Genomic DNA, 27,317 nt, shown 5'->3' with positions numbered 1-27,317 from the left:
TTGAGAGGAAAAAAGTAGATAGGAGGAAGGAACACAGGGGCGTGATTGTGAGAAAACAACACAGGGGAATGGGGGTCTAAGCAGCACGTAGGAGCGGATAGGGGAGAAAATGACACAAGAGAGAGCAATGTGCAGTGTAGAGGGGAAGAAAAGCAAATGGATGAGCGAGAGCAATGTAGACCCGGGGAAGAAAGGAAAGTACACGGGCGAGAAAGCAAGAGGGATGGTGGCAAGAAGAACATGTGGGCATCACGATGGGGAAAGGCGAGAAGCAGACTGGAGAGAAAGAAGACCATGGAGGGGGCATGAGAGGCACACGAGGTAGACAGCTGCAAAACACATGCACTCTGGAGGAAAGCTTCAACCGAATGAAAAGGTGCTTGAAAAGTAAGCAGTGGAAGGACACAAGTAACGGGTCCTTGCTCCCAGTGGCGTCTGGCATAGATCGTGGGTGGCGGGCACAGGGGGGATAGAGAGGGGGGTTTGCTCATGGTGAAAATATATATTTTTTTAATTGAAAAATAAACTTACTTTGCCGCTGGCCTGGTCCTGCGTCTCTGCTGCTGCTCTCCACGTGCACATCGAGGCACAGGAAGCAGGCCCTACTGACCAATCACAATGCTGCAATGCAGCGTTGTGATTGGTTTTGAGCATCCTGGTTCGACGCTCAACCAGGGAATGAGGGACCTGGGCATGTTCTCCATGCAGGCTGTATTGTAACAGGGAAAGTGCGCATGCCTGGTTTGGGCGGCCCGAGAGGGCCGACCAAACAGTCATTGCACACGTAGGAGTGGGCAAACCACTCGTTCCCTGCTCCAAGAGCAGCGCCGCTCGCCCACCCACAAAGCAGCAGGAAGCAGCATAAAATGGTAATAACGCAAAATTATGATCATTAGATGTTTCTGCTTCGCACTGCTTAAAAGTAGTGGGGCGACACTCATTCCGCTACTGCATGCTCGATGTAAGGGGCAAACACAAGGTGAGGAAGGACAGCCCTCTCAAGCTACCAAACAAGCAAGCATATGAGAGTGGCAATGAAGCCAGCCAATGGTAAGCAATGGGCAGTCTCTAAGCCCACTGTAAGCTGACAATATGTCACGCAATAGGCCGTCTATTTAAATGGGAGCAGATAGCTCTACTGTAAATAGCAAAGTCTAAGAGAAAGCCATAAAAGTACAGCTTCTTAGAGCAGACATAGGCTGCAGAGTTGGTACAACAGTGTAAATGCAGCACTGGAGGGTAATGGCCAGGAGGTTTGTGATAATAATCTCAGATCACAGGATCACTCCCTGCCTTCCGCGGGAGCTTTTAGCAGCCAAACTTTATCAGCCCTGATTATTTTGAGTTCTCAGCGCCTGAGTGCGCTTTTTAAACCCACCCTCTCCTTACCAGTTCAGGGTCCTTGCCCTTGTTCCCTCCCTCCCGCGCAGCCGAGTTGGACGCTGCAGCGGTAGCCCTCACACTCGCTTCCCGCCTTCAGCGGGCGCCCTCCCGGCCACGCCCACTTCTTGGCCACGCCCCCTTGGACACTATTTAGCAGCTGAGTGCTAGCTGACTCGCCACTGGATCACTCCCTGCCTTCCGCGGGAGCTTTTAGCAGCCAAACTTTATCAGCCCTGATTATTTTGAGTTCTCAGCGCCTGAGTGCGCTTTTTAAACCCACCCTCTCCTTACCTGTTCAGGGTCTTTGCCCTTGTTCCCTCCCTCCCGCGCAGCCGAGTTGGACGCTGCAGCGGTAGCCCTCACACTCGCTTCCCGCCTTCAGCGGGCGCCCTCCCGGCCACGCCCACTTCTTGGCCACGCCCCCTTGGACACTATTTAGCAGCTGAGTGCTAGCTGACTCGCCACAGGATCACTCCCTGCCTTCCGCGGGAGCTTTTAGCAGCCAAACTTTATCAGCCCTGATTATTTTGAGTTCTCAGCGCCTGAGTGCGCTTTTTAAACCCACCCTCTCCTTACCTGTTCAGGGTCCTTGCCCTTGTTCCCTCCCTCCCGCGCAGCCGAGTTGGACGCTGCAGCGGTAGCCCTCACACTCGCTTCCCGCCTTCAGCGGGCGCCCTCCTGGCCATGCCCACTTCTTGGCCACGCCCCCTTGGACACTATTTAGCAGCTGAGTGCTAGCTGACTCGCCACTGGATCACTCCCTGCCTTCCGCGGGAGCTTTTAGCAGCCAAACTTTATCAGCCCTGATTATTTTGAGTTCTCAGCGCCTGAGTGCGCTTTTTAAACCCACCCTCTCCTTACCTGTTCAGGGTCTTTGCCCTTGTTCCCTCCCTCCCGCGCAGCCGAGTTGGACGCTGCCGCGGTAGCCCTCACACTCGCTTCCCGCCTTCAGCGGGCGCCCTCCCGGCCACGCCCACTTCTTGGCCACGCCCCCTTGGACACTATTTAGCAGCTGAGTGCTAGCTGACTCGCCACAGGATCACTCCCTGCCTTCCGCGGGAGCTTTTAGCAGCCAAACTTTATCAGCCCTGATTATTTTGAGTTCTCAGCGCCTGAGTGCGCTTTTTAAACCCACCCTCTCCTTACCTGTTCAGGGTCCTTGCCCTTGTTCCCTCCCTCCCGCGCAGCCGAGTTGGACGCTGCAGCGGTAGCCCTCACACTCGCTTCCCGCCTTCAGCGGGCGCCCTTCCGGCCACGCCCACTTCTTGGCCACGCCCCTCGGATCTCACCTCCCACTCTCACTACTTAACATGTGCCTCTACCGTTCGCGCAGCGGACGGGCGCAGCGGGCGCGCCTAAGGCAAGCCCGTCTGCGCCCGTCCGCGACCGACCGGGACCAGGGGCCACAGATTCTGCTCCTCGTCTGGCGTATTCTTCGGCCCAACTTTCATCTTTCTCTGCCTCAATCCCTCTTTCCCCATCTATAGCTCTTCACTTATCCTCGCATGGCATCTACGCCCCCCCCCTCCCCGGTGTCGCCTTGCCTCCTTTGTCTTCTCCGATCTCCTCTCCGTCCCCCCTCCTTGTGTTTCCCCTGTCTCCCTTAATGCCTCTGCTATTCTCCTGAACACACGCTCCGCCGTAAAAAATCAAACCGCTCTCTTCAATCTACTGGACACGGACCCCCCGGACTTTCTCTTCCTCACTGAGACTTGGTTTTCCTCTCATTCACTTCCTGACATTCTTGCCATTCTCCCTGCAACTCACTATGTCCTCCGTGCCGACCGTCCAGATGGAAGACCTGGGGGCGGCGTGGCGATGATAGTCTGTCGATCCCTGCAATTCCAGCTTCTTTCGCATCCTGGCATTACCAATGTAGATTTTCTGGTGGCCCGCTCTCTCAACCTCCCGGTCCCCCTCACGGTGATTCTTCTGTACCGCCCCCCTCAGTACATGTCCTCTTTTGTGTCCTCTTTGCAGGATCTCCTGGCCACCCTGGCTGTAGACAATTCGTCGCTAATTCTGCTGGGGGATTTTAATTTCTGGCCGGGCGACCCGCAGGAGGACCCCCTTTCGAAAGACTTTTCTGCTACTCTCTGTTGTCTCAACTTTTCATCCCACGTCCTGACCCCTACTCACATCCATGGTCATACTCTTGACCAGATCTGGTCTCTCCGTTGCAATCCCTTGGTGTCTTCTATCTCCCCCTGTGGGTGGTCTGATCATTTTCTGATCTCCTTTTCAATCCCCTTAGGTCAGCCCGAGAAATCTACTTTGCCCAAGAACATCTGGGCTCGGTGCTGGAATAAGGTTGATCTTAATGATCTTTCCTCCTCTCTCTCTCTATCTGCCCCCGCTCTGACTGACCTCTCTGTGGAGAATCAGGCGGATGCCATCCACACTTGGCTTTCCGCGGCTTGTGATCTGGCCGCCCCTCTTAAAAAGATTTGATCGGCCCGTCCTCACGACGCCCATAGGTGGTTTTCCGATGACCTCAGATCTCTGAAGCTTGAGCTCAGACGGTCGGAACGTCGTTGGCGCCGCACTTATTGCCCCACTCTCCGCCTGAAATATAGGGCCCTGCTCAATATTTACAAATCCGCTATTTTAACAGCCAAATCCAAATACTTCTCGGACCGCGTTGCCTTTTCGGCTAACAAAACTCGCGAGATCTTTTCTCTGGTCCGTAGCCTGGCCACTTCTGACCGTGCTGGTCTTTCCCCTGCTCCTTCGCAATCCCTCTGTCACTCCTTGAACACCTATTTCATCAATAAAATAACCATCATTAAGGCCAACATCCCGATTGTTCCTCCCCCTGATATACCGGACCATCCCCCCCTTTCTTCCCCCGTTTTTGATCACTTCACACCCATCTCACCTGAGCTTTTTCTTGGCCTCCTTGCTAAGGTCAAGTCCGGATCACCGGCGGATTGCGCACCAGCGCGCATCCTCAGAACCTTATTCACTAGTTGTCCCACCCCCCCCCAACCTTCCTCAACTCCTGTCTGGCTCTGGGTTCTGTCCCCTCTTTTTTCAAGTCTGCCATCGTGCTTCCCATCCTGAAGAAAGCTGGCCTGGATCCCTCCCTTCCATCGAACTTTAGGCCGATCTCCCTCCTCCCCTATCTAGGGAAGATTCTCGAGAGACATGTAACATCTTGCCTCTCTTCCTACATCGAGGGGAATAACATCTTGGCCTCCCATCAGGCCGGCTTTCGACCGGGCCACTCCACTGAGGGCGTGGTCCTTGCGGTCCTTGACGAACTGAAGGGCAAGGCCGATGGTAACCTTCCTCAGGCCTTAGTCCTTTTGGATCTGTCCGCTGCGTTTGACACGGTCGATCATACTATTCTTCTTGACCGTGTCAGCGCAGCGGGCATTCAGGGCGTTGCCCTCTCTTGGATCGCGTCCTTTCTGCAGGGACGCTCGCAGGCAGTCCACCTCTCCTCTTTCTCGGCCCCTCCCCTCCCGGTCACGTGTGGGGTACCCCAAGGTTCCTCTCTTTCCCCCCTCCTCTTTAACCTCTATATCCGCCCCCTCATTTCCTCTCTTCTTGAGCTGGGGGTCTCAGTGTATAATTACGCTGATGACCTCCAGCTCGTCTTTGATCTATCCTCTCCCACTCACTCTCTTCCCAAGCTCAGGTCAACTCTTGTCTTTATTTCTCAGTGGATGAGCTTCAATCATTTGAAGCTCAACCCTGACAAGACAGAGCTTGTCCTCACTGGTGGCCCCTCTAACCCCTGGTCCTCGGCCCACTGGCCCCTTTCTTTTGGTCCTCCACCTTCCCCGGTTCCCTCTGTCCGGACTCTGGGCATCAAGGTCAGCAATGACCTCTCGATGCATGCGCACATTAGTTCTGTCGTATCCTCTTGTTTTCTCTCCCTCCGCCTCATCCGTAAGATCTCCCGGTTTTTTTCTGTTGATGCCCTTCAAGTTATCATCACTGCCCTCATCACATCCCGCCTGGATTATGGCAATGGCCTGTATGTAGGCATTCCTGCCTACGAGACCCGTCGTCTCCAGGCCATCCAGAACCAGGCGGCCCGTCTTGTCCTTCGTTTACCTAAGTTCTCTCACATCACTCCCGCCCTAAAAACCCTTCACTGGCTCCCCGTTCAGTTCAGGTCCCAGTTCAAACTTGCCTGCCTGGCCTTTCGGGCGCAGGCCCGGTCCGCTCCTCTCTTCATCAATTCTCTGATCTCCTCCCATGCCCCTCCTCGCTCCCTCCGATCTTCCTCCCTCTCTCTTCTTCACGTTCCCCGCTTCCGTAAGTCCCGCACAGGGGGCACCCGCTTCTCTGTGCGTGCTCCACAAATCTGGAACTCTCTTCCCCTCTCTATCCGCTCCATTCCCATTTTTTCTCATTTTCGGAAAGCCCTCAAAACTTTTTTCTTTCTTCAGGCTTTCCCGGGCTAATCTCTCTCGCACCAGTTAGGCAGATTCCGATGTGTTCCTCAGCGCCAGGAAGCCGCATGGCCACAGAGCGCTTTATAAATTTCTTTTTCATTTCATTTCATTTCAGATCTCAGCTATGACTACCAAGCATCAACGCTGAAAGGATGCATCCAGAACAAACACACGTTCTATGCAAAACACACAGCCTTCCTCAAAGCCACCTAGCTTTGGCCGAGCTCCCTTTACTAAGGGAGCACAGGCATCCATTGTAAAGCAAACAACATGCCCTAACTTAAAGAAAGGGCGGGAATACATCCCTCGTGCAGGACCACAGCACTGACTCGGGATCTAGACGCTTTCTATTAGTGGATCAATAAGCAGTATATAAAGCTGGCGTTTCCTTGGTTCGCAGCACCATTTCGACACAGCACTATGTTCCATTAAGAGAGTGAAACATTGCATTAGAGTGGTTTTCTTCGCGCGGCCACTGACGCAGCCGGCAAGATGATACCACGTCAGTGATGGAGTCTTTCGGGGAAAGAAAAAAACTCACTGGAGTTTGGTAGTCCAGCTCAGGCCGCAGTACGGAACATTCTAGGAGGCTGCACTGCAGGGCAGCGGCACTGAACGAAGGCGGGTCCCTAGGGCGGCATATGAGCCAGCCCAACCGGCCTTTCAGAGACACAAGCGTGATTGTGGCCACCAGACTTCCTTGTAGGCCGGTACGCCTCCGGGGCTAGGTGTGCCACCGGGCCACGGTTTAAGGGTGTCCCTCACCGTGGGGAGAGAAGGATACCACCGTCCCACGGTCTATGTGTGTCACTTACGGGGAGTTGGTGGAGTTAGGGGATGCCACAGTCCCACGGTCTATGTGTGTCACTTCCGGGTGGTTGAGGGGATGCCACAGTCCCACGGTGTATGTGCGACACTCCGGGGGGTCGGGGGAGTTAGAGGGGTGTGCGTCACTCACGGTTCCACGTCGCCTCTCTGTCCCTCCCCATCCTGTATGACCCTTTGTCCTGGGATCCGCGCCAGGCTCCTCACCTCAAACAGACAAAAGGCCTGCCTGCTGTAAACAGTAAATAATGCACCGCGCTGTGCCGGTGCTGTGGGTTGGTTTCATGTTAAGGTCAGAGAAGCCGGAAAGAGAGGCAGCGGTTCTGAATTTACATTGAAAGTTGACGTGAACTCGAGTCTGCATACTGCTCTCTCGCTGCAGGGCTGCACTGCAGCCACTAGTGAGCTATTTTCCATGTTTAGCTCGTTTTCGTTTTTTTAATTTTTATTGTATGATCTTTATTGTCTCCTTCTGATGTTCTCAATGTCAAAAGGCAAGTGAAGTCACCACCGGGTCAAAACTCATGCAACACAATTTTCACTACTCCTGCAATTTTTAATAAACAGGTTGATTGCAACTGAAAGCAAGCGTTGGGAACGCCATTCGTTTTTGCTGTTGGACAATTACATTTTTTTTTAGAAAGCTTCTCCCACTTACGCTCATAGCAGCTGTAGTGCATGCTTCCCGATACACACGCACTGATATTACCCAGAAGAGCTAGAGGCACATGCAGCAACACTGCACACGACGTCACCTCACACGCAAAGAGGTGCAGCAGCACTGCAAGCTGCACACACGCACACACATGCAAGCGTGCTGGCCCTGTCCTTGAGCATCTTGATTTATCATAGAGCATGACCTGAGCGGGTAAACCGTAACACAGGCCCCCGCATCCCCCGCAGTGCGGGGGGCCCTAAGCTCCAGGGGGCCCCCTCGGCACTGCACTCTGCCCAGAGAGCTCCTGATTGAGCCTGGAGGGGGCCCCTCTGCATGCCGTGCAGGGAGGCCCCCTCAATTTTCGATACGCCAGTGTCTTGTTTTACACTGTAGGCCACTAGGGAAGGAATGGCAAGAGGAATATTGGAATGGAGAGGAAGAAAGAAGGAATCAACAACACGGGGAGGCTGTGCTACAACTGTACAACGCACACGACACTCACTGCTCACTGGGAGCACTGTAGCCACTGTCAAAGCCACATGCGGTGTACGACGCCCAGATAAAACCGGGCTCCTCTGTGGTACTGGGTGAAGCACACGCAGCCTCAGTTGGAGCACTGCGTCTAGTTCTCAGTGTCTACCCTCTAGTTCTCAGTGTCTCACTAGGAGTAGTGCAAGCACGGCCAGAGGCTGCGTCTGGTACATAAGGCCAGTTCACTGGGGTTCACCTGTAGTACTGCTGAAGGACACGGAGACTCAGCTGGGGTACCGCGTTTAATTCTCGATTCTGCTACCACTTATAAAACCATTTCTGGCGTACCATGCCCCAAAACGGAGGCCGCTTCTGAAGTAATTTGTGGTTTTCTGTGTGCCACATCTGGAAAGCAGACACAGTTTTTGCTGCTGCACAACACCAAAGACTGACGCTGCCTTGTCCTCACTGTTTCAACTTTTAAAACACTTGTATTACCACCCTGTAAAGTGTTCTGAAGCGAATCTTCTTTTAAGAGAAGAGAAACATCCTGGACATTGTATGCGACACATCGGCCTCCCTCCAGGCAATTAAAGGCCAGGAAAAAACAATATGAGGTTTCATGATTTTAAACAGTATGCCCTCCACAACCAGCCCTATAAGAAAGCTGATGTCTGGTTTGTGCCTAGAAACTGTTAAAACAAAGCACACACGTGTCCCATTCTGTCCCCATGACACCCTTACTTACGCCTGTGGGAGTTTCATGCGCTTAATACTTTAAAAATTGGTGCCTGGGGTGTATTCTTAAACAAATATGTAATTCTTCAAAGGGAAACAAAAAGGATCCAAATAGTTTTCACTACAGGAGGACACTGAGAGAGCAGAGTCGGGGTTCCTTACTTAGGCCTCTGTTGCAGTCGGGCAAATATCTGAGGTGCTGGGCTTTAAAGGTCGAAATCTGAAGAAAGGAACTCCACTAAAGTCTACTCCAGTTTTCACTGCTGGAGGGGCCTGTCCTGCGCCTTGACTGACGTATGGTTGTCACTGTATGGCGTATGCAATGGCCAAAGGCGGAAAAGAAGGGAATGGCCAAGGAACAGCTGCCACCGCTGCTTCAACGCCGTCATTACTTCTGCTCGAGAGTAAATTTTTCTATTGCAGGATGGATTTCCCGGCATACAGAAATGGGCAATCTTTTGGGGTAGCAGAGATATGTGACGGGTCCTTCGACTTTCTACCAAGCTATCCATTTCATCTTTAAATATGCCAACCAGTAGTTTTCCTAGAGGCTTTTCAGTGCCGCGGTGCCAAAGAGTACAAATAACCTGTAAGAAAGGAGGTCTGGTCTAGTAGCTAAACTGTAGACTTAGGATCTCGTGACCTGGGTTCTAAACTTAAGTTGCCCTTGGTAATTGTAAGTATGTAAGAAATGCAATGCAATTGTAAATATGTGAAATATAGTGCCTTTGTGAAACTCAAAACTGTAAATCCCAAATTGATGTACAGCTCTCCGTTGCTATTAAGCTAGGTTTGCGATATGTAAATGCCAATATGTCCATTTAATTATGTGTTTATATTTTATACTATCCCTGAGGTGGGTATAACTCCAAACTGAATCCAGTCCAAAATGGAAAAGTTGCAAGAAAATGCATAAGGAAGAAAACCGAAAGGCGACTGATGCTGCGGCACCTGCAAGATACAACATATGGTTCCGCTACAAAGCGTCAAGGGAAGCCAAACCCTTCCGCACATGTTCAAGATGGCAGCCACGGAAGACAGGGATCCCAACCAGGGTAATTGAGAGGAGCCTCTTTGAGGAAGTGTCACAGCCATCGACTGGGATCGAAAGGAACCTGAATCCACATTGGAGTTCTCTGACATTTCTCCACCTCCCCCTCTCCTGTGCAGACCTGTGGAGTGGAACTGCTTGGGATTGTAGAAAGTAGAGATGAAGCCAAAACTCCAGTCTGTGCGTTAGTGCAGAGAGAGGCTCAGCTGTAGTATCTGTCTGCCAAGGTTGCCGATTACTACGCAAGGAGCTGAGATTTCAAGCACCTAAAAGGTAGGCATCCACTTTCTTTGTTGGAACTTCTCAGTCTGGTGGCACTATTTGTTATCTATCAAAAATGGGGGCATGAGCTACATAAGTCTCAGCACCAGAGTCTCAGAACTTTTTGTCTTGGAGGCCATCAACCACACGTTCACAGACTGTGGTGTATGTAATCTACGCTTAGTGTGGTTCGGTGGATTTTGAGCGCCTTGAGACCCTCCGGGTGAGTAGTGCGCTATACAAATGCTCGAACTTGAACTTGAACTTGGATAGCGCCATCATCGGGTCTTGTCACTTGAGTGTCACGTTCTGCAAGTGACGTCAAAACCTCCACCAGGAGGGAGACTGTCTAGAAGTTGCCAGTGCTGAGTGGATTAAATGATCTCATATTCTTTAGATAAAAATAGAAAAAGAGCTTTACGATCATCATTCGCATCTGTAACACACATAAACCATAACATATTTAGGTATATATATTTAAGAGAACCATGCAAGTTTATACTAACTGAATTATATTTCTCTTATTAGGTCTGCGCACTTATGGAAGGATGGAAGTGCCTCTCCCTCCCCATAAAAGGCTGATTTGCCTTGGTGAAAATGGCAGTTCTCTCTGTTTTTGTCTTTCTGTTTTCCACAGTAATCTGCATTCTATAGGCAGAGGTTTTGGGCAGATAGAGACTCTAATCTCAAACATTGTGTGGGCCAATAAATGTCCTAGCATAGTTTTGAGTATTTTCTGTCAATTAAAAGAGGATGGTAGGCTATCAGAATCCAATCAAAGATTATGGGCCTGATTTAAAGCATTGCAGAAATGATACTCCATTGCAAAAGTGACAAAGTATCCTTTACACCATACAGAATATCCGCCTGCCTCACTTACAGTAGTCTGAACCTTCAGTATGTCAGCAGTGGCGACTACCTTGTCCCTGCCGCTGACATTGGGCCTGATTTAGAGTGCGTTACTCCTTCAGGGCAACAGAGTATTTTACTCCGTCGCCCTGGCAGAGTAACAGCACTCCAAATGTAGAGATGTCCGCTGTCCCAGTGGACATCTCGCACGTTTGCAGGATCCGCAGTCACAGGGATTCCTGTCGATGCGTTAAAGTGTGCCATACAGCTCCATCAACAATATGGAAACCTAAGGAACAGTTTCTATTTCTTTACTTTTCAAAAAAAAATCCCATGGTGGGCTAAAACCTTAGTTTTGGCTGTCACAAATCACATTATGAGCTTTCTGGCGAAGGTGGAAATAAAGTTAAATTATCATGTGAACTGGGTAAAACAATTGTGTGGTTGGGGCATTGATGCAGGGTATGCATAGGTGTATAAAGTCAAATCAGGAGATACTACTAAAGAAATTATCAACAAATGAGTTCAAGATGCTGGTATAATAATCAGCAATGACATTTGGAATAGCATCAACTAAATAATGTTTAGCAGTCAGGCCAGTACATTATAGGCTTATGCATTTTTGTCCAAATTGATATTTTACTGCACTCCAGCTTTCCTCCATAAGAGTACTACTTCTTGTACGACAGGTTGGCTGCATATCTCCTGGACCTGTCCGTGTTTAAATATATAATGGGAGGAAATCTGAAGTTTCATAAGAAGTCAAACAGGAATGTTAGTCCCGCCAGACCCACAAGGTGTTCTTCAGGATATTCTCCATTAAATTCAAGGTATTTTCATATGTCACATGAAATAAATATTTATAATTAAGCTTTTGCCTAGATCATTTCCTACATTTTTATGCAAATCTGAGCAAATTCCCATCTTCAATAATTGGCATGAAAACATTAACCATGCTAAGTTTAAAGACTGTGAGGTTTTGGGTTAAATCACACTGCCCCAGCCACCAGAGGGCTGGTAGATGACTTCCAGGTAAGAGAGGGCAGAGCCCTATAAAGAGTTAGGGGACACAGACGACCGTATCTTGCAACATCAGTTGTTTTGACTTATTTTCTTGGTGTTATATTTCGCACCCTTGATTCTGTTCCCACTCCTTTGTTGATATTCTCCTTTGTTGGCTTCCTCATCCTCCCACTCCTGCTTTCTTGTACTGACTCTTGTATTTGATTTTTGACTGAACTTTCTATTTGACTTGGCTGCTGTTTTTGAACCTGTTCCAAATATCTCCTTTGAAGTGGCTTTGGAAGCTAAGAACCTGCTTCTGACCTAGGTTAGCATTTCCCTTTTTTAGCTCGTCAATGACGAATCAACCTTCCGATGGAGCAGAGCACTACTCATCTTCAGTTTTACAACAAGTTTACGGACTAATAAAGGTGAGGCCTCCCCTCAAATCAATGAGTCGAATTGTGCCTCTGTGACTCTGAAAGTCCAATCTAGGGCTTCTACCAACCTTCGTGCTGGTAACGAGTGTCGTTCTCTCTCTCTAAACCCATTTTGAGTATCAGGTCCTCCCTAATTTCCTGGATTTGTGATACAGGGAGGGGAACCACCTACTATGGAAGTCAGTGGATGTAACCTAAATATCCTTCGGGCAGCGTTACACGGTTTGTGACATAGAATTCTTCTATACAGTCCTTGTGGGAGCAGGGCAGAATTATAATACAATCTGAGGAATATTGGAGGGTTCGAATAATATAATAGACTGGTCTCTTTTAATTTCTTGAAAGACTTTGAATACATTGTACACACTAATGAATGATATTCTAAGGATTAACCATAGTTTTAGGAATATACAGTGATGAGAAGTATTTGCTAATAATGTATTTTTTTTACTGATTTCTATATACATTATTAATGCCCTAAATTAAAATAACATTATATATATTTAAAAAAAATAAAACTAAGAGGAAAGAGATGGTTATCGCCAGTCACCAAAAATGCATTACATCACCAGACCTACCGGGGGGACAGGGGGAAGGAGAGGTGTAGCGCAGCAGAGGCCAGGGCGGCTAACTCCGAAGCGCAGGGCTCATGGTTCGATCACCAGCACCAGCTCATTTCAGCACCAAGAGACTATGGGCAATAGCTCACTTAATCTTCCCGAAGGCCCCCGTGCCTTCAGACCCTTAGGGCGGAGTAGTTTGCACTTTACAAATACCAAATTTAGATTTACCTACAGTCGATTGCCAAATGTGGTGCCAAGAAGATGCGCATTAGATGTTCGCCAACCTTGCATTATTCATTTTCCTCTCCACAAGCACTGCCAATAGGTGTTGCTTTCTTTTAAAAGCAGCATTTTAATTCTGGATTTCGTTTTCTTTATCAGTATTTGCTCGAAGCTGTCAAAACACACAATCGGCCAACACTGAAGGGACTATGCCCCTGTGGCCAAGCCCTACAGATATGCTGTTATGGGTGCACATGACAAAACATGAATTTACATATCCTGACTGTCCATGTCCTGTATGCTTTCTTCTTCTTAACACTACTACGTCAGTGAGCTACTCAGTCCACAAATAAAACCTGTGGGTGGCAATAAAAGGGACTAACAGCCTGATTCATGAAGCGAAATAGCGCCCGCAATGGCTGCGAAAACGCAATTGCGGGTGCAAAACACGGAATCGGCATTCAAGTACGAAATAGCGAAATCGCTAAAAAATAATAGCGAGCGGAATAGCGATTACGCTGTAATAGTCGCAGACTCCGGGAAGTCGAGCATTAGCGATACAGAAATAGCGACCAACCACGGAATCTGCGAATTGAATAGCGAAACGCAATATTGTCTCAATCGGCATTCATGAAAGAAATACATTAGCGAAAAAGCGCTAAATCGCACGTTTGCGCGGCGCAATTTAAGGACAACTCAAAGCAGGTGGTAACCATAAAAGCCATGATTAACCAAAATTTGAAAAACTGTTAGCCAATCACCAACAGGTCCAGGCCTGACCAATCACACATAAGGACATTCAGCAGCAGCAATAGGCGTTCCACAATGCCTGGGATGTACATGGTGGTGAGGCGGCGAAGGCTACAGCGAGCAGCACGGAGGAGACGCATGAGGCAGGCAAGGATTTACCGGCAGCGGGTCACCTTGCTGGGGCAAACCAGAGAACAGATTTATGCTAAATACCGGCTGAATGGGGAAATGATCACCTGGCTGATACAAGAACTCGACCCCATCATGCAGCACCCAACAAGGCGAAACAATTCTGTGCCCACACATGTGCAGGTATTGTGCAGCCTGCACCTCCTGGCATCCGGCAGTTTCCAGGGCATAGTAGCCGCTGCTGGGGGGATATCCCAGCTCACCATGTCACGCTGCCTCCACACTTTTGTTGACGCCATGCTCAGCCAGCTCCACCGGCACATCACATTTCCCACGAGCCAACAGGATTTGGACCTCACAAAACTACAATTTTATAATGTTGCCCATTTTCCCCATGTCCTTGGCTGCATAGACTGTACCCACGTCGCCATCTGCCCACCAGCTGGCACGGAGTATATGTACCGCAACAGGAAGTCGTACCACTCCCTCAACATACAGATGGTCTGCAAGGCCAAGACCATCATCACTGACATTGTGGCCCAGTACCCAGGGAGTACCCATGACTCCTTTATCTTCAGGCACAGCGGACTCCACACACGACTGATCAGGGGAGAGTTTGGGGAAGGACACCTACTTGGTAAGTACACTTTGTCGACAATGTCACATTGCTATGAAGTAACTGCGCTGCACAGGCAATCAACATCTGCTCCTCTCATTCAGGTGACAGTGGCTACGCCCTACGGGAATACCTCCTGACCCCTTACCTCAACCCTGCCACACCTCAGCAACGCCGCTACAATGTTGCGCACATCCGGACAAGGAACTGTATTGAAAGGACATTTGGCCTGCTCAAGAGCAGGTTCCGTATACTGCACAAGACAGGTGGGGCCATGTATTACAGTCCTGCAGTGTGCTGCCGCATTGTGGCTGTCTGTGCAATGCTTCATAACATTGCAACCAAGCGCCGGATACCAGTTGACATCTCAGGCAGTGAATCTGAGGGGGACGACCGGCCACCAGCACATGCGCACCATGCACGCGGGGAGAACCCAGCTGAAGGCCACAGACGTCGCAACCACATCACAGCTAACAATTTCTAGCCCACCCCCTTCCCCCACCCCACATATCACAATTGCATGCAAACTGTAATGATTACACAAGGCGTATGTGTGCAGCAAAATAAATGTATTTGTTTGAATCACAAGAAAAAAGGGTCATGGTAACAACTATTTACAAAATGCAGTATTCATGCATACTGCATGAGACGGTTCATGGCAGGCTTAGCTTCAGCCTGCGCCTGTGTCCCTGACACAATGTCATTGGCGCCTCCGGCGCACAATTCCCAGGCGCCTGTGAGGCTCTTCCTCATCCTGGGCAGCTGTACCAGGCGTAGCCCTGGTGCTGCGCCTATGTGGGGGGGCCTGCGTGGCAGAGTGGCTGCTGACACTGGAGGCACCCTCACTCGCATCATCTCCCCCCACATTGGCCGGTAGCACAGGTGCATGCAGTGCGGTGACGGCGGTGGTCAAGTGCTCCAGCACCCGGGTAATGTCCTCGCAGCACTGGACCAGTTGGTGCTGCTGGGTCAACGAGCGCCGCGCAAGCTGGGTGGTGGCATTTGCTGACACATAATTGGAGCGACTATAGGTGGACAGCCGGCTCAGCAGCTGGTGGTGGCGCCTGCTTGCAACACTGCGGTGCTTCACCAGCGCTGCAGTGTTGTCCTCCATAGCCGCCGTCATGCGGTCCATGGCCGCCGTCATGCGGTCCATCCGCTCGCCGACTCCCGCCACATTGCGGCCTATCTTATGCAGCTGGAGCTGGATGGCTCCTTGCTGCTGCGACTGGCGCTGGTGTATGCGGAGCATGCGCCGCTCCACGCTCATGCAGGCATGGAGATGCCCATTGCCCCGCCTGCTGTTGGGCCGCTGTGTAGCGGATGTGGCTGGCCCAGATCTTGTTGGACGTGCTGCAGGTGTTGTAGCAGCTGGTGTTGCAGGTGCGGCAGGCACTGGAGGCACATTGGTGGGGTGCCTGGCTCTGGCAGCCGGTGGGCCTGCAGATGTTGCAGCAGCAGAGGCGGGGGGCCTGGCCTTGGCAGCCGGTGGGCCTGCAGATGTTGCAGCAGCAGAGGCGGGGGGCCTGGCCTTGGCAGCCGGTGGGCCTGCAGATGTTGCAGCAGCAGAGGCGGGGGGCCTGGCCTTGGCAGCCGGTGGGCCTGCAGATGTTGCAGCAGGTAAGGTGGGGGGCCTGGCTGCTGGTGTTGGCGCTGCCGCAGGGGCTGGTGGCTGGGTATCAGGTAGGGATTCCTCCTCCTGGGCCTCCTCATCGATCAGCAGCCTCTCGCTGTCACTGCTATCACCCGCACCTGTGAGGGTAAGTGGATACTCATTAGGTGCATGTGACTGTCAGACGTGCAGATGTTACATGCATGCTGGGTGTCATTCCCTGGGTGGCTGTGTATTTGCGCACTTTGGAACCTTTCTGGCCGCATTGTGGTACTACTACATTGTGGACATACTACGTCTCCCACAATGCTTCAGGGCATTTCCTGATGCACAACATAGGCATGACTAAGGGCCAATGAGTGAGCCTATTTGGTCAGGGGCGGTCATAGGGGACAGGGTCGCAGTCGCATGCCACTTACCTTGGGTGTCTTGGGTGGGGCGGGAGGAGTCCAGAGGGGTCACGCCAACACACGCCTCCCTCTCCAAGGTGTCCTCTACCTGGTCCTCCAGGGGGGTGTTGGGTGGGACAGTCGGTCCACCACCTCCGGTGCCTGATGCCTCACCAAGGCGCTCCGCCACCCTCTCCTTGGCACGCCCTCGGAGGTCGTACCACCGCTTTTTCAGCTCCTCCAGAGACCTGTCCGCAACGCCCACAGAGTTGACGCTGGAGGCAATCCCCACCCAGATCCTCCTCTTCTCCTGCTCTGGGACCCTCCGGGAGTTGGCACCAAACAGCTGGTCGTGGTTGGCCACCACCCCTTCTATAAGGTTCTCCAGCTCCTGCTCGGAGAATTTCAGTTTGCGCTTGCGGCCAGCGCTGTTGCTGGGGCCTGGCTGGGGTTCGTCGGACATGGCGGTCGCTATTTCGGCGGGGTCGGGAGTCGCTAACGGCGGTTTAGCGGCAGCTTTCGGTCGTGAACACTCGACTGATAGCGTCACTGTGGTGTTTGGGGGTGGGATTTGGCTGCTTCCTGGTTGTGATGTCATCACGGTGCTCGAAATGCGTCTTCCCGATTTCCAGATCCTGCGAGATTGCGACTCGCATTCCCGATCGCACGGGATTGCGAGTCGCTATCCCGTGCGATCGGGATTGCGAGTCGCTATCCCGTGCGATCGGGATTGCGAGTCGCTATCCCGGTCGCAGGTAGCCGGAAATAGCGATTTTTCTGCGTTTTTTGTAGGTCGCTAACGGCTTTAGCGCCCGCGTGCGAGTCGCTATTTTTTCCCCGAAAAGTACATGAATGCCGTTTTGCGTTTCCTCAATAGCGAGTCGCTATTAATCGCTATTAGGGACACGCAAAACGGCCCGTACATGAATCAGGCTGTAAATGAATTATTTCATAGATAAGAGTTAACCGTGACTCATTCTATATGTAGTAAGATATTCACACCTTAACTTCTGCTGACTTGCAAACAATTTTATGGGAACTTGATTTTTGCTCAATTAAATGCACCATCTGGCTAACTAAAGATCAGACACGCCCTGTTCGACCTTTGGCGCGCGGCCTGACACAGACATATAAATATAAATTCCAGCAACAGTAACTTCATTAGAAACACCCATCAAATTTAATATATTCTTTATGTAGGTCCATGTGATGGGAGTTCCTCGTGATGCACATAGCTTGGAAATGCCAATCATTACTAGAACATACCATCTTGGCTGTTCACTGGTGTGCCCTAGTAAGTGAAACGCGTTTGCAACTCAATTATCATAGAACTAAATGGATGTTTTTATGTGGCATGCCTCTGCTGGTGATATAAAGACTCTGGGCAAGGAAACTGGGAAATGCTGTTAAGTTGTACCATCAAACCTGCAAGGGCTAACAACGACCAAGCTGAAGGCGGACAGTACAAGCTACATTTTGTTGCTCCCAAGCGGCAAGTCAATACACAGAAGACAGGTGTATTTTGAAGCAAGTGGTGGTGGCAAGTAAGACCGCCTATACTCTACCTGGACCTCTGTGATCAGAGTTCACTGTTGTGACTGCCTGCTGGAATATACTCACCTTGTGCCGAATACATGTATATACCCAGGCGCCCCAAACAATAGTGTAATCGGCAACATGTTCTAGAAAGAATTATTCTTATACATAGAGGTCTCTTTGTGAAACTCTGTTACTGGGATTCAAACACACTACTATGTTGGAACTTGGTTAACTGAGCTAATTTGACACTCGGGCCTCTAGCCACAAAATGTTTAATGTTGGAGGAAGTTTTTCTCGGACCCTGCACTTAGAAGTCTGGACCACGAGTAGATATCGCAGTTTGAGTACTGAAAAAGTGAAGTTCAACAGATCTTACACTTGTTGCCTCTGAGACCTCAATCCAGCCTTGCACACTTCCAATTCCCATTGCTATAAATTAGCAAAAAACCATCTGAGCTCCCCCATCAGGCGTTCCGTCACACACTGCTTCACGTATCCAGAAAGGGAAGAGAGCACCAATCGCTGTCCCACAGAACAGCGATGATTTAAGCAAAAGAGTGCATGCTGGAAGGCTCAAACTAATCACCTTTTGGTTTAATCCTACGCACAAAGCGTCCTGTTGGATGAGTTCATTGCAAGACAAACAGCTTGATCATGATAATTATTCAGATAAAAACGTTCCGTCAATGAAGTCATTATACTCTTTAAAAAATATTGTTATTATATGTAGGCCATGTTTGTTATCCTATTGGGAAAGGCCACACTTTGGAGGATAAATGAGGCATTGTGTTGCTGGAACCAGACGATTCTCCGTGACAACATAAACAAGTAAACCAGTCACTTTAATGCACAGTCTGTTTCACACTCTAACCTGGTCACCTGATGGAAATTGCTCGACAGAAATTTATAAGGTTAAGAATTTGTGCATCTATCAACCCTGTCTTTGTGGCCCGGCCTACCGCTATGACCCCACTGAAAGCAATGGACCTGTGGACGGTGGGTGATCTCCAGAGCTGTGAAAGTGCCCTGGGGCTAAGAGACCCAGACATACACGGTATGAACTCCATTGTGGGGATCTACTTCTAATGGGGTACAAGTGCGCTTGGTCGCCCTGTTCAGGCAGCACCTTTGAACAAATTAAACGGGGCTGATCCCATTTAAGAATTCAGCGTTACTCAGAGGGTGGCGTTGATATGAGCGGTCATATCAACTGGCAGAGGGAAGATGCGTGTCTCCTGTTGATGGTCCCCTGTTACAGTGCAGAACAATGGCCGCTTTCCAACAGTCACACTCTCCCACCTGCTCACCTTGCCGCACTGCACTCCGCTCTGTTAGTGCAGTCCCAAACCTCGCCACAGGAGGGAGCATTCCCAGTAGCACAACCTTGCTTCCTATATGAAGCTGTAACAGTAGCATCAACGCCATTGCCATATATCGCCCACCACTCGCGTTGGTGGCGCAAAATTCACCACTACCAAAGGGCAGACATAATGCATGTGTTACAAAGAAGTACTGGGCTGTTCCTGGGGAGAGTACGTGTACAGGTCACGTGAGTGTCTGGATGTGGTAGGGACTCAGTGGAGTCCTACAGAAGGGCATCCCTTTTGTTGGATGTAGTGGCCTCACACACCCTTTCAGGTGTCATGCTTCATCATGGGCAATGCTCCTCGTTGGGTCGGCGGTGCAATACCCAACGGGCAACACCTCAAAGAGGGGCTCTTTGGCGGAGATCTTCTTATCCAACTGCCGTTTGGGTGAAGTGTGGGGCCAGGTTGGTGTAGACGAATAGGTGAGTTAAAATGAGGCTAGGGGTACCAGGAGCAAGTTTTATTCTGGGGCACCCCTGCTTCAATTAAAAGAAAAGACTAGTCTGTACTCGATGGAAAGTTATGTTTCCTATTCCGAGACTAGACTAGTGAGTGTAGAAGGTGGTCGTCATGTTTCTCGCAGATGTGCATTGACTAGCGATTCATCAGGACCTAAGTAAGAAATAAATCTGTCTACAAAAAATTGATCTACCTTAGTATCAACTAGTCATTTCAGATTATAGAATGATCGGGAAAGATATACCTGTGTTTCGCTGAGTCTTGCCTAAAGGTCAAGTGTATATACAACAACAGTACCCGGCGGGTAGTACATCGGGTGAACGACCTCTGTAGTTTAGGTTCTGAGCTCCCGTGTCCAAACAGTGTAGCCTAACCCTCGCCGCCGGGTCCGGGTAGTTATAATGCATGACCAGCTTTTGGTTCAATACAGTTTGTGGTTCCCACAGGGAAGAGAGAAGTGGATGGTGGGGTTTATACTGCATACTTCCTGCCCATCTTGCTCTCGCACGCGCACTCAAGCTACAGAGCAAGACCCAGCAAGTGGACCACCTGGAAAGAAGTCGCTTGAAAGTGTGGACAACAGCCTAGGGAGAAGTAGTAACGCGGTTCTGATGCTGCTGGGAGCCGATATCAGCCAGTTGCTGTTATAACTCTGCAGCTCCGAGCACGGTGAAGAAGAATCGCAGGCATTGTGAAGGGCAACTGAGCATCAGTTTGACGGGGACAGGGGACCGCCCAACCATATCAGGTTTGGGCCTGATTGACATAAAATCATGACACACATGAACTGTCTGCAACAATCACACACATAAGTGAAACGCGACTGGTGGCTCAAGGGACAGCGCACTGGAAGGTCAGCAGAGCTGCTACGTACCTGCTGTGGAATGATCCACAAGCTGCTCGCTGCCACAGAAGCAAAGAAAAAGCAGGGCAGGCATGTTCACCGAGGGAAAAACCAGGCTGAGTGGAAGAAGCCTTGGAGTGATACCTTCTGAAGGCAGTGTGAATGAATGAACCATGGTCGGGGACAAAGAGAGAGTTTATTTAGGTCGGAGCCTACCACACAGAGCAGCTGTCTGGGATGCCAACAACATCCTCAGGACATTTGGAAAGCTTCCCTGGGAATACCTTCCGCTCATTTCTTAAATTGGCTTTGTGGCCTGTAACTTACATTTGCTTACTTTCTATTTACTGGCTACATTTGTTTTAGGCTCTCCAGCTTGAGTTAGTCCGTTCCGTAGCCCATACCTTGTTGACTGTATCCTTTCAAGGGTTCCCTTTCTGTAACCCGGCCTTTAAATCTTGTTCTTATTTTTGCTGCATGTGTCCATTCAAAGACAGATGTCAAATGTCGGGCTCTGTCTTCCAGCAAGCATGGTGTGCCACCATGCTGGCTACTGGGGGTGTGCTGAGGAAGGCTGTACAATGCTTTTTTTGGGGGGAGACAACAATATTTAAATTTCTGTAAATTAACTGTTCGGATATTTTGGAATATACCAGAATTAAGAAAGCACAAAAGAAGTACAATTTTGGTAATTCTGAAGTGTGGTTAAAACAAATATTTTAATATGATCAAAACAAATCGATACACAAGGTGATGACATTTCCACACTTTATCGTTTGTGCACTGTATACTTTTATCAGTAAAACTGTATGCCTGTGCAAATGCAATGGTCATTTCAATTGTAGATGTATTGTCCAAAATGACAGTGTGCCACTACACCATGCATACTCCATTTTACTCCACTGCTCTCTACTCTGCAACATTTCACACCACTGCACTCTACTGTGCACCACTCCACTCTACGCCACCCCACACTGCTTCACTGCACTCTACTCTGCATTACTCCACTCTACACTACTCTACTCTATGCCAATGCACTATACTGCACTATGCACCTCTGCACTCCTCACCATTCCACTCTATGCCACTCTACTCTGCAACACTGAACTCTATGCCACTGCACTCTACTCTAAACGCTGCACTATAAACCATTGCACTGTGCTCTACAACACTCTATGCCAAGGTAATCTACACCATGGTGCTCTTCCTCACTACACTTTACGCTCCTCTATCCTAATGCACTCTACACCACTGTACTCTACAACACTCTGCGCCATTAAACTCTATGCCACTCAACTCTGCATCTCTCACCTTATGCCACTGCACTCTACCCTAAACCATTCCACTCTACTCTGCCCCACTCGACTCTACGCTGCTTCACTCTACGCCACGCTACTCTGCAACACTCTACTTCACTCTAGGCAACACCCTCTAGACCACTCTACTCTGATCTACATCACTCCATGATGCCCCATGCCACTCCACTCTATGACACTCTACTCCACTCTGACACTCTGTTCTTCTCTACTCTACAACCCTCTACTCCACTCTATGCCCTTCCATTGTATGACACTTTCCGCCCTCCAAAACACTCCACAACACACTACGCCACTACAATCTATGCCACTCCATTACACTCCACACCACTCAACTCTGCTCTACACCACACCATACCACCCCACACCATTCTACACCACTCCACGACTCTCTACGCCACTCCACTCTACCCTGCAATACACTACTCCACTCCATGACAATCTCCTCTACACCACTAACGTTTTAGCAATGCTGAACATCAGCCACGCCAGTGTACAATATGGCTGAAACATATTGACAAAGCCAGTAACTCTTTCAGAGGCAAGACCTATTGCCTTTGCCAATGCTTGTGATTACTTTGGCACATGATCACAGACATTAAAAGCCACCTAAATTCTAGGAAAACTGCAAACCAAGCGCAGGGCCCGTCTCGTCCAAAAGGGTGGGGAGCAATGGAATAGTGGTCAGGGAAGAAGTCAACGACTGGGAGTAGTTGGTGGAGGGGATGTATTGGGGAGTGGGGAGAAGGGGATAAAATAAATGTAAAGCCAGGTGGGCATGAGGGTAAAAGTAGCACACCAGAGAGATAGAGAGAGATAGAAACACTGGAGTGGGGGAGAAGCACATAAGAGAAAAAGAGAGCAGCACATAAGGAAGAGAGCAACAGTGAGTGCGGGGGTGGTAATTTGGCTGGGGAGAAGCACGAGGGAGAGAGTTGGAAAAAAACATGCAGTGTTAAAACAAAAAGAAAATATTAGTTCCCTAATTCTGAGCAGTGGAAAGATAACAAACGGTAGTAACGTGGCTATGCTTTAGGGTAGGGACCAACACAGGAAGAGGAAGGCAAGCCATCAAATAAGAAGCTAGGAAAAATGAAAGTGACAATAAAGACAGTCAAAGGTAACCAATGAGCGAGCAGCTAAAGACCGCTGTCAGTTTTTGGTTAGCCCACAAAAGGTCTTTCACAACCAGACAGCTTACACTGCCTATTAGACTCGAGACCTAAGAAACGAAAACAATTGCAAAGAAACGTGTGCAATGAACTAAGTTACGTTGACAACTTTTAACACTCAATAGGATGAAATGTGTTTTTATTAACTCTTTAAACTCAATATGCAGACTCATGATTTACATAAACATCACTTGCATAGGATATACTCAAAATAATAAACTATAATCTCAGGGGCTAGGCATTTTAAAGAATCATGATATTGTACAATATTCAAATCTAATATGCCTAACGTCGAAGCCCTACGCCCTGGCAGCAGCTCGGGCAGCCTGTAGCATAACACGCCATCAGTCGACCCGTTTTCTAACACTGAAAGTACAGAATAAATGCAAAAAGAAAAACAGGTAAATTAAGTGATGACTAGTGTGGCAACGGCCAGAAACCGACACTGAATTTAAACCACCTGTCATGCAAATTAGAGGGGTGCCAATGGACAAAGTACCTTGTTCTCAGAATCGCTGGCACGTGACAGGGCGAGGGCCGCCTGCACCGCCCCAGCTGCGGCATCAAAACATGCATTACCTGGATATTGTTGTTGTTGGCGGGGTCGCAGGCATCAGAGGCGGGGATGCGTTCCAGCGACTTTCCATTCTGCTGGCAGTCCAGGTGCACCAGGTCGCGGCAGTGGGCGTGGCAGGTGTATTTGCAGTCTGAAAGATGAAAAACATGAGATATTGCTCCGGCTCGTGCACAGCCACCCACGTCATATTTTCCTACCTCAGAGAGGGGAGAAAGATCACTTTTGAGATTTGGAACAGTGAAGTGGAAACAAACGGAACTGCACTCTCGCGTGTAAATCACAGCCGCGATTTAAAAAGATTGAAATCGTGGAATTAGCAGAAACAAACCATAAACGTGAAGATAGAAGACTGTACACACAGATGCTACAGCGCAGCTGTTGTAAATATTGTTTTGCCACTTGCACCTGTTTCCAAAATATAATACGTCAGACAGATCGTTCACACATTCAATCACACTAAGTTGTGGACTTACAAAAAGGACCCGACATTTAGATGGAGTTGCTCTTAAACTCTTAGGCCTTCATTACGAGTACACCCGAGTGGTACCCCTGGGTGTTGGGGCTATATTCGATTCTGATTGTGCCACCTATTTCCACAACTGCATTTACCAGGTGTAGGAAGACCGGGTCTGGTTTTACAGGCTGCGCCAGTTAAAATCTTCGTGTTTTCTGGTAACAGTTTTGACCAGCTTAGGGCAGGTGGGAAATGTCTACAGAAAAGGCCCCTGTAAAAACCTGCTGAGTTTGACCAAGTATTTCCATATACCACGGCTTTCTTCTCCAGTGGCGGTTGGTGAAGTTTGGGTGGGTTTAGCCTTGGATGGGGGTCACAGCATTATTTGGGAAGCCAGACAGAATTTCCTGTGAATTTTTTTTCAAAAAACACAAAAGGGATATAATTATGCATTTCAGCACAATTTTTTAAAATAAGAATAAAAAGCCACATAAGATGGTGCCCCCAAATAGAGTTAGCGTTATACTATAGGCACCTAGACAACGGATTTCTAGCAGTTAGACGGAAGCACGTATAGAATTTTACAAAGACGTTGAATATAAAAGAAGCAACTAGATGCCTCGCTTTGAATTTTAAAAGAGAAACCGAGGCCACTGTAAGCCGTGAAAAACACTCAGGCCTGATGAAGAAGTGACTGTTTACATTTTCCTATATTCCAACTGTTGTCCTAGAATTAAATTCCATTGTTCCAGTCTGAACAGCCTTCTCAGTTCACATGAAATGGATGCATACGTGTGTTTACAGGGCAGTGTGTACAATTCTAAACCCAATCTGCTGCTATGGATTCGAGGAAGGCTTGTATTCTCTATTCCTTTAGCGTCCTGAGATTTCCAGTAAAAGTTCGGCCAACTTTCTCTTCCTGTACACAGATCTTCAGAAGTCTGACCAGAAGCTGCTCCTCCAATACGGCGGAGGAGCACCGCCCCCCTTGCCACCACCAGCATATAAAGCAATAATAAAACAAGTTTTAAACCCATTTTATTATTGTTTTATTTTAATCCCCCTGGACCCGCCCCCGGGACTCAGATGAGTCTTGGGGGCGGGTCCAGGGGGATGACCCTGTGGTGGGGGTTTGGTGAACACTCCTTTCACTGATCATGGGGGTTTGCCTGGGCGTCTTAGGATGGCCAAACCTTCATGCGTAATGAAGCTTTCTCGTGCCCCAGCTGCGTTGCTGCGGCTGTTGAAAGCAGGCACAGGTTCCCAGTCTGCCTGGGAGCACAAAGTCCCAGTGCTCAGGCCAATGCTGACGCTGCTTTCCTGCAGCGTCATGATTTGGCGCAATGCAGTCTGGGAGCCTGTCCCAGAAGGAGGAAGCATGCGATGGAGCGGATGACAAAGGCAATCCGGTACCTTTATTTTTAGTTTGTCCCTCGAAGCCCCCACCCCCAGCTCTCTCCTCCGGCCTGCTCGACACTTTGGCAGGGGACGGGCCGCTACTGAGACTGACATCTCTTAATAGGTTGACCCTGAAACCAGCAACAGCTCCTCCACTAAGGCCGAGGAGCATCGCCCCACTGCGTTGTGAAAATAGGAAAAATAACATAATAATAAAGCAATGTTATTATTATTTCATTTTTCTGTACTTGCTCAGTTCTAAGTGAGGGGCGGAGCCGGGCTGTCCAGAGCGGGGGGGGGGGGGGGGGAGTGGTGGGTACTCTCTTAAGTGCGCGTAACAGTTTGGCTGGCCATCTTGGGCTGGCCAAACAGTCATGCGCACTTAGCATGTTCTCCAAGAGGGTGTATTGCTCAGCCTGGGTGGAGAACATGCACAGGCTCCCAGTCCCCGTCTGAGCGCTGAACCATGAGGCCCAGACAAATCACAACACTGATGTCATGCTGGTGACAGCAGGCATATGATTGGCTAGGGGAGTCTGGGAGCCTGTCTGGTTCCTGCTTTTAGAATCAGTTGACCAAAGAGGACCGAGAGGCGGCAACCTGCCTGCACTCAATAGATTTTTTACCTTTTTATATTTCATCGCGACCCCTGTTAAGTAGCAGCCGCCCCTTTGTATTATCTACATGCACTCACCGGCAAGCTACCAAAAAGGGATTTGTGCCTGAATAACATCTCAGTGCATTAGACGCAGAGGTTTGTTGTCGTACATGGAGGCAGGCCTGCAATTACTGTTTGTGAAATCCTATTTATTTATCGAGCTGGTGCTAGGAGCAGTGATGTGAGGCTGATCAGATCAGGGCAGGCCCAATGCTAACTGGTACTGGAGTAAGATTTTATTTATTTATTTATTTTGAAGGTTTTATATAGCGCGAACAAGACTCTTGCGAGTATCAGAGCGCTTTACAAGTAAAGTAGAAGGAAGGATATAGTCTACCATGAATAATGAGAGTAAGTTATAATAGTACTAAATCTAGAGAATACAGTGCTAAGCTAGCGCAAACAATATAAACAGCAGGACGAATATGAGCACAAGAAACAGCAAGTAATACAATACATTGAATAGACAAATAGTTCACGTGAATTTAGCCATGAGGATAGCTTTCACTTCTCTTTTTTTTTTTTATATATTTTTATTTGCATTTTTAAACAGTGCGATACGTCATTATGCAAAAACACAAAATAATTTAAGCACAGTAGGTCGGTAACAGAAATCAGTAGGATTATATCACTAATACAAGTACATCTCATTCCATCAATCAAAACAGGGGTCGCCAGCAAGTACATTAGCCCCAAAGCATCACTCCGAATCAGAGCTGGAACTATCATTATCTGAGGGTGGTGCACAGATGTTCCCTCTAAACTTATTCCATGCCCCCTAAATCCTATTCCATTTCTTGGGACAACTTCTATTGCTGAACACTGCCCGTTCCGAGATCATCGCAGCGTCCATATCGTGCTTCCAAGCCGATATTGTTGGTGACACCGTCCCACCCCACTTCTGCGCTATATTCCTCTTCGCCACCATCATGCCGAGTGTCATCCAGCTCTGCCCACAGCGCGTGAGGTCATTGGGTTCCCATATATTTAAAAGGCAACGCCTGGGGTCAGGCAGTATGGTAAGTTCCTCTGATTGAGACATGGTGCGCATCACCTGAACCCAGTAGTGTGCAATTTGTGGGCAATCCCATATTGTGTGATAGAAGCTCCCCACTTCACCGCATCCCCGCAGGCAGTATGGGTGTGTAATCCGTTTCATCTTATG

At 49.2% G+C, this 27,317-nt stretch overlaps 1 protein-coding gene across 3 annotated transcripts in view; it reads right to left on the bottom strand.

Moving 5' to 3' along the window:
* The window catches only part of RASSF3 (Ras association domain family member 3), a 617,435-nt gene that overhangs the window by 294,658 nt on the left and 295,460 nt on the right, over window positions 1–27,317 (bottom strand). For all 3 annotated transcript variants that reach the window (XM_078676160.1, XM_078676171.1, XM_078676182.1), the window contains exon 2: window positions 23,645–23,772. In XM_078676160.1, the coding sequence (XP_078532286.1) occupies window positions 23,645–23,772 (128 nt within the window). The remainder of the gene's footprint in view (window positions 1–23,644; window positions 23,773–27,317) is intronic.

This window comes from Lissotriton helveticus, chromosome 1_1 (assembly GCF_964261635.1).
Source record: "Lissotriton helveticus chromosome 1_1, aLisHel1.1, whole genome shotgun sequence".
NCBI lineage: Eukaryota > Metazoa > Chordata > Amphibia > Caudata > Salamandridae > Lissotriton > Lissotriton helveticus.
The sequence above is the reverse complement of the archived record's forward strand: the minus strand, read 5'-3'. Positions and strand labels throughout refer to the sequence as shown.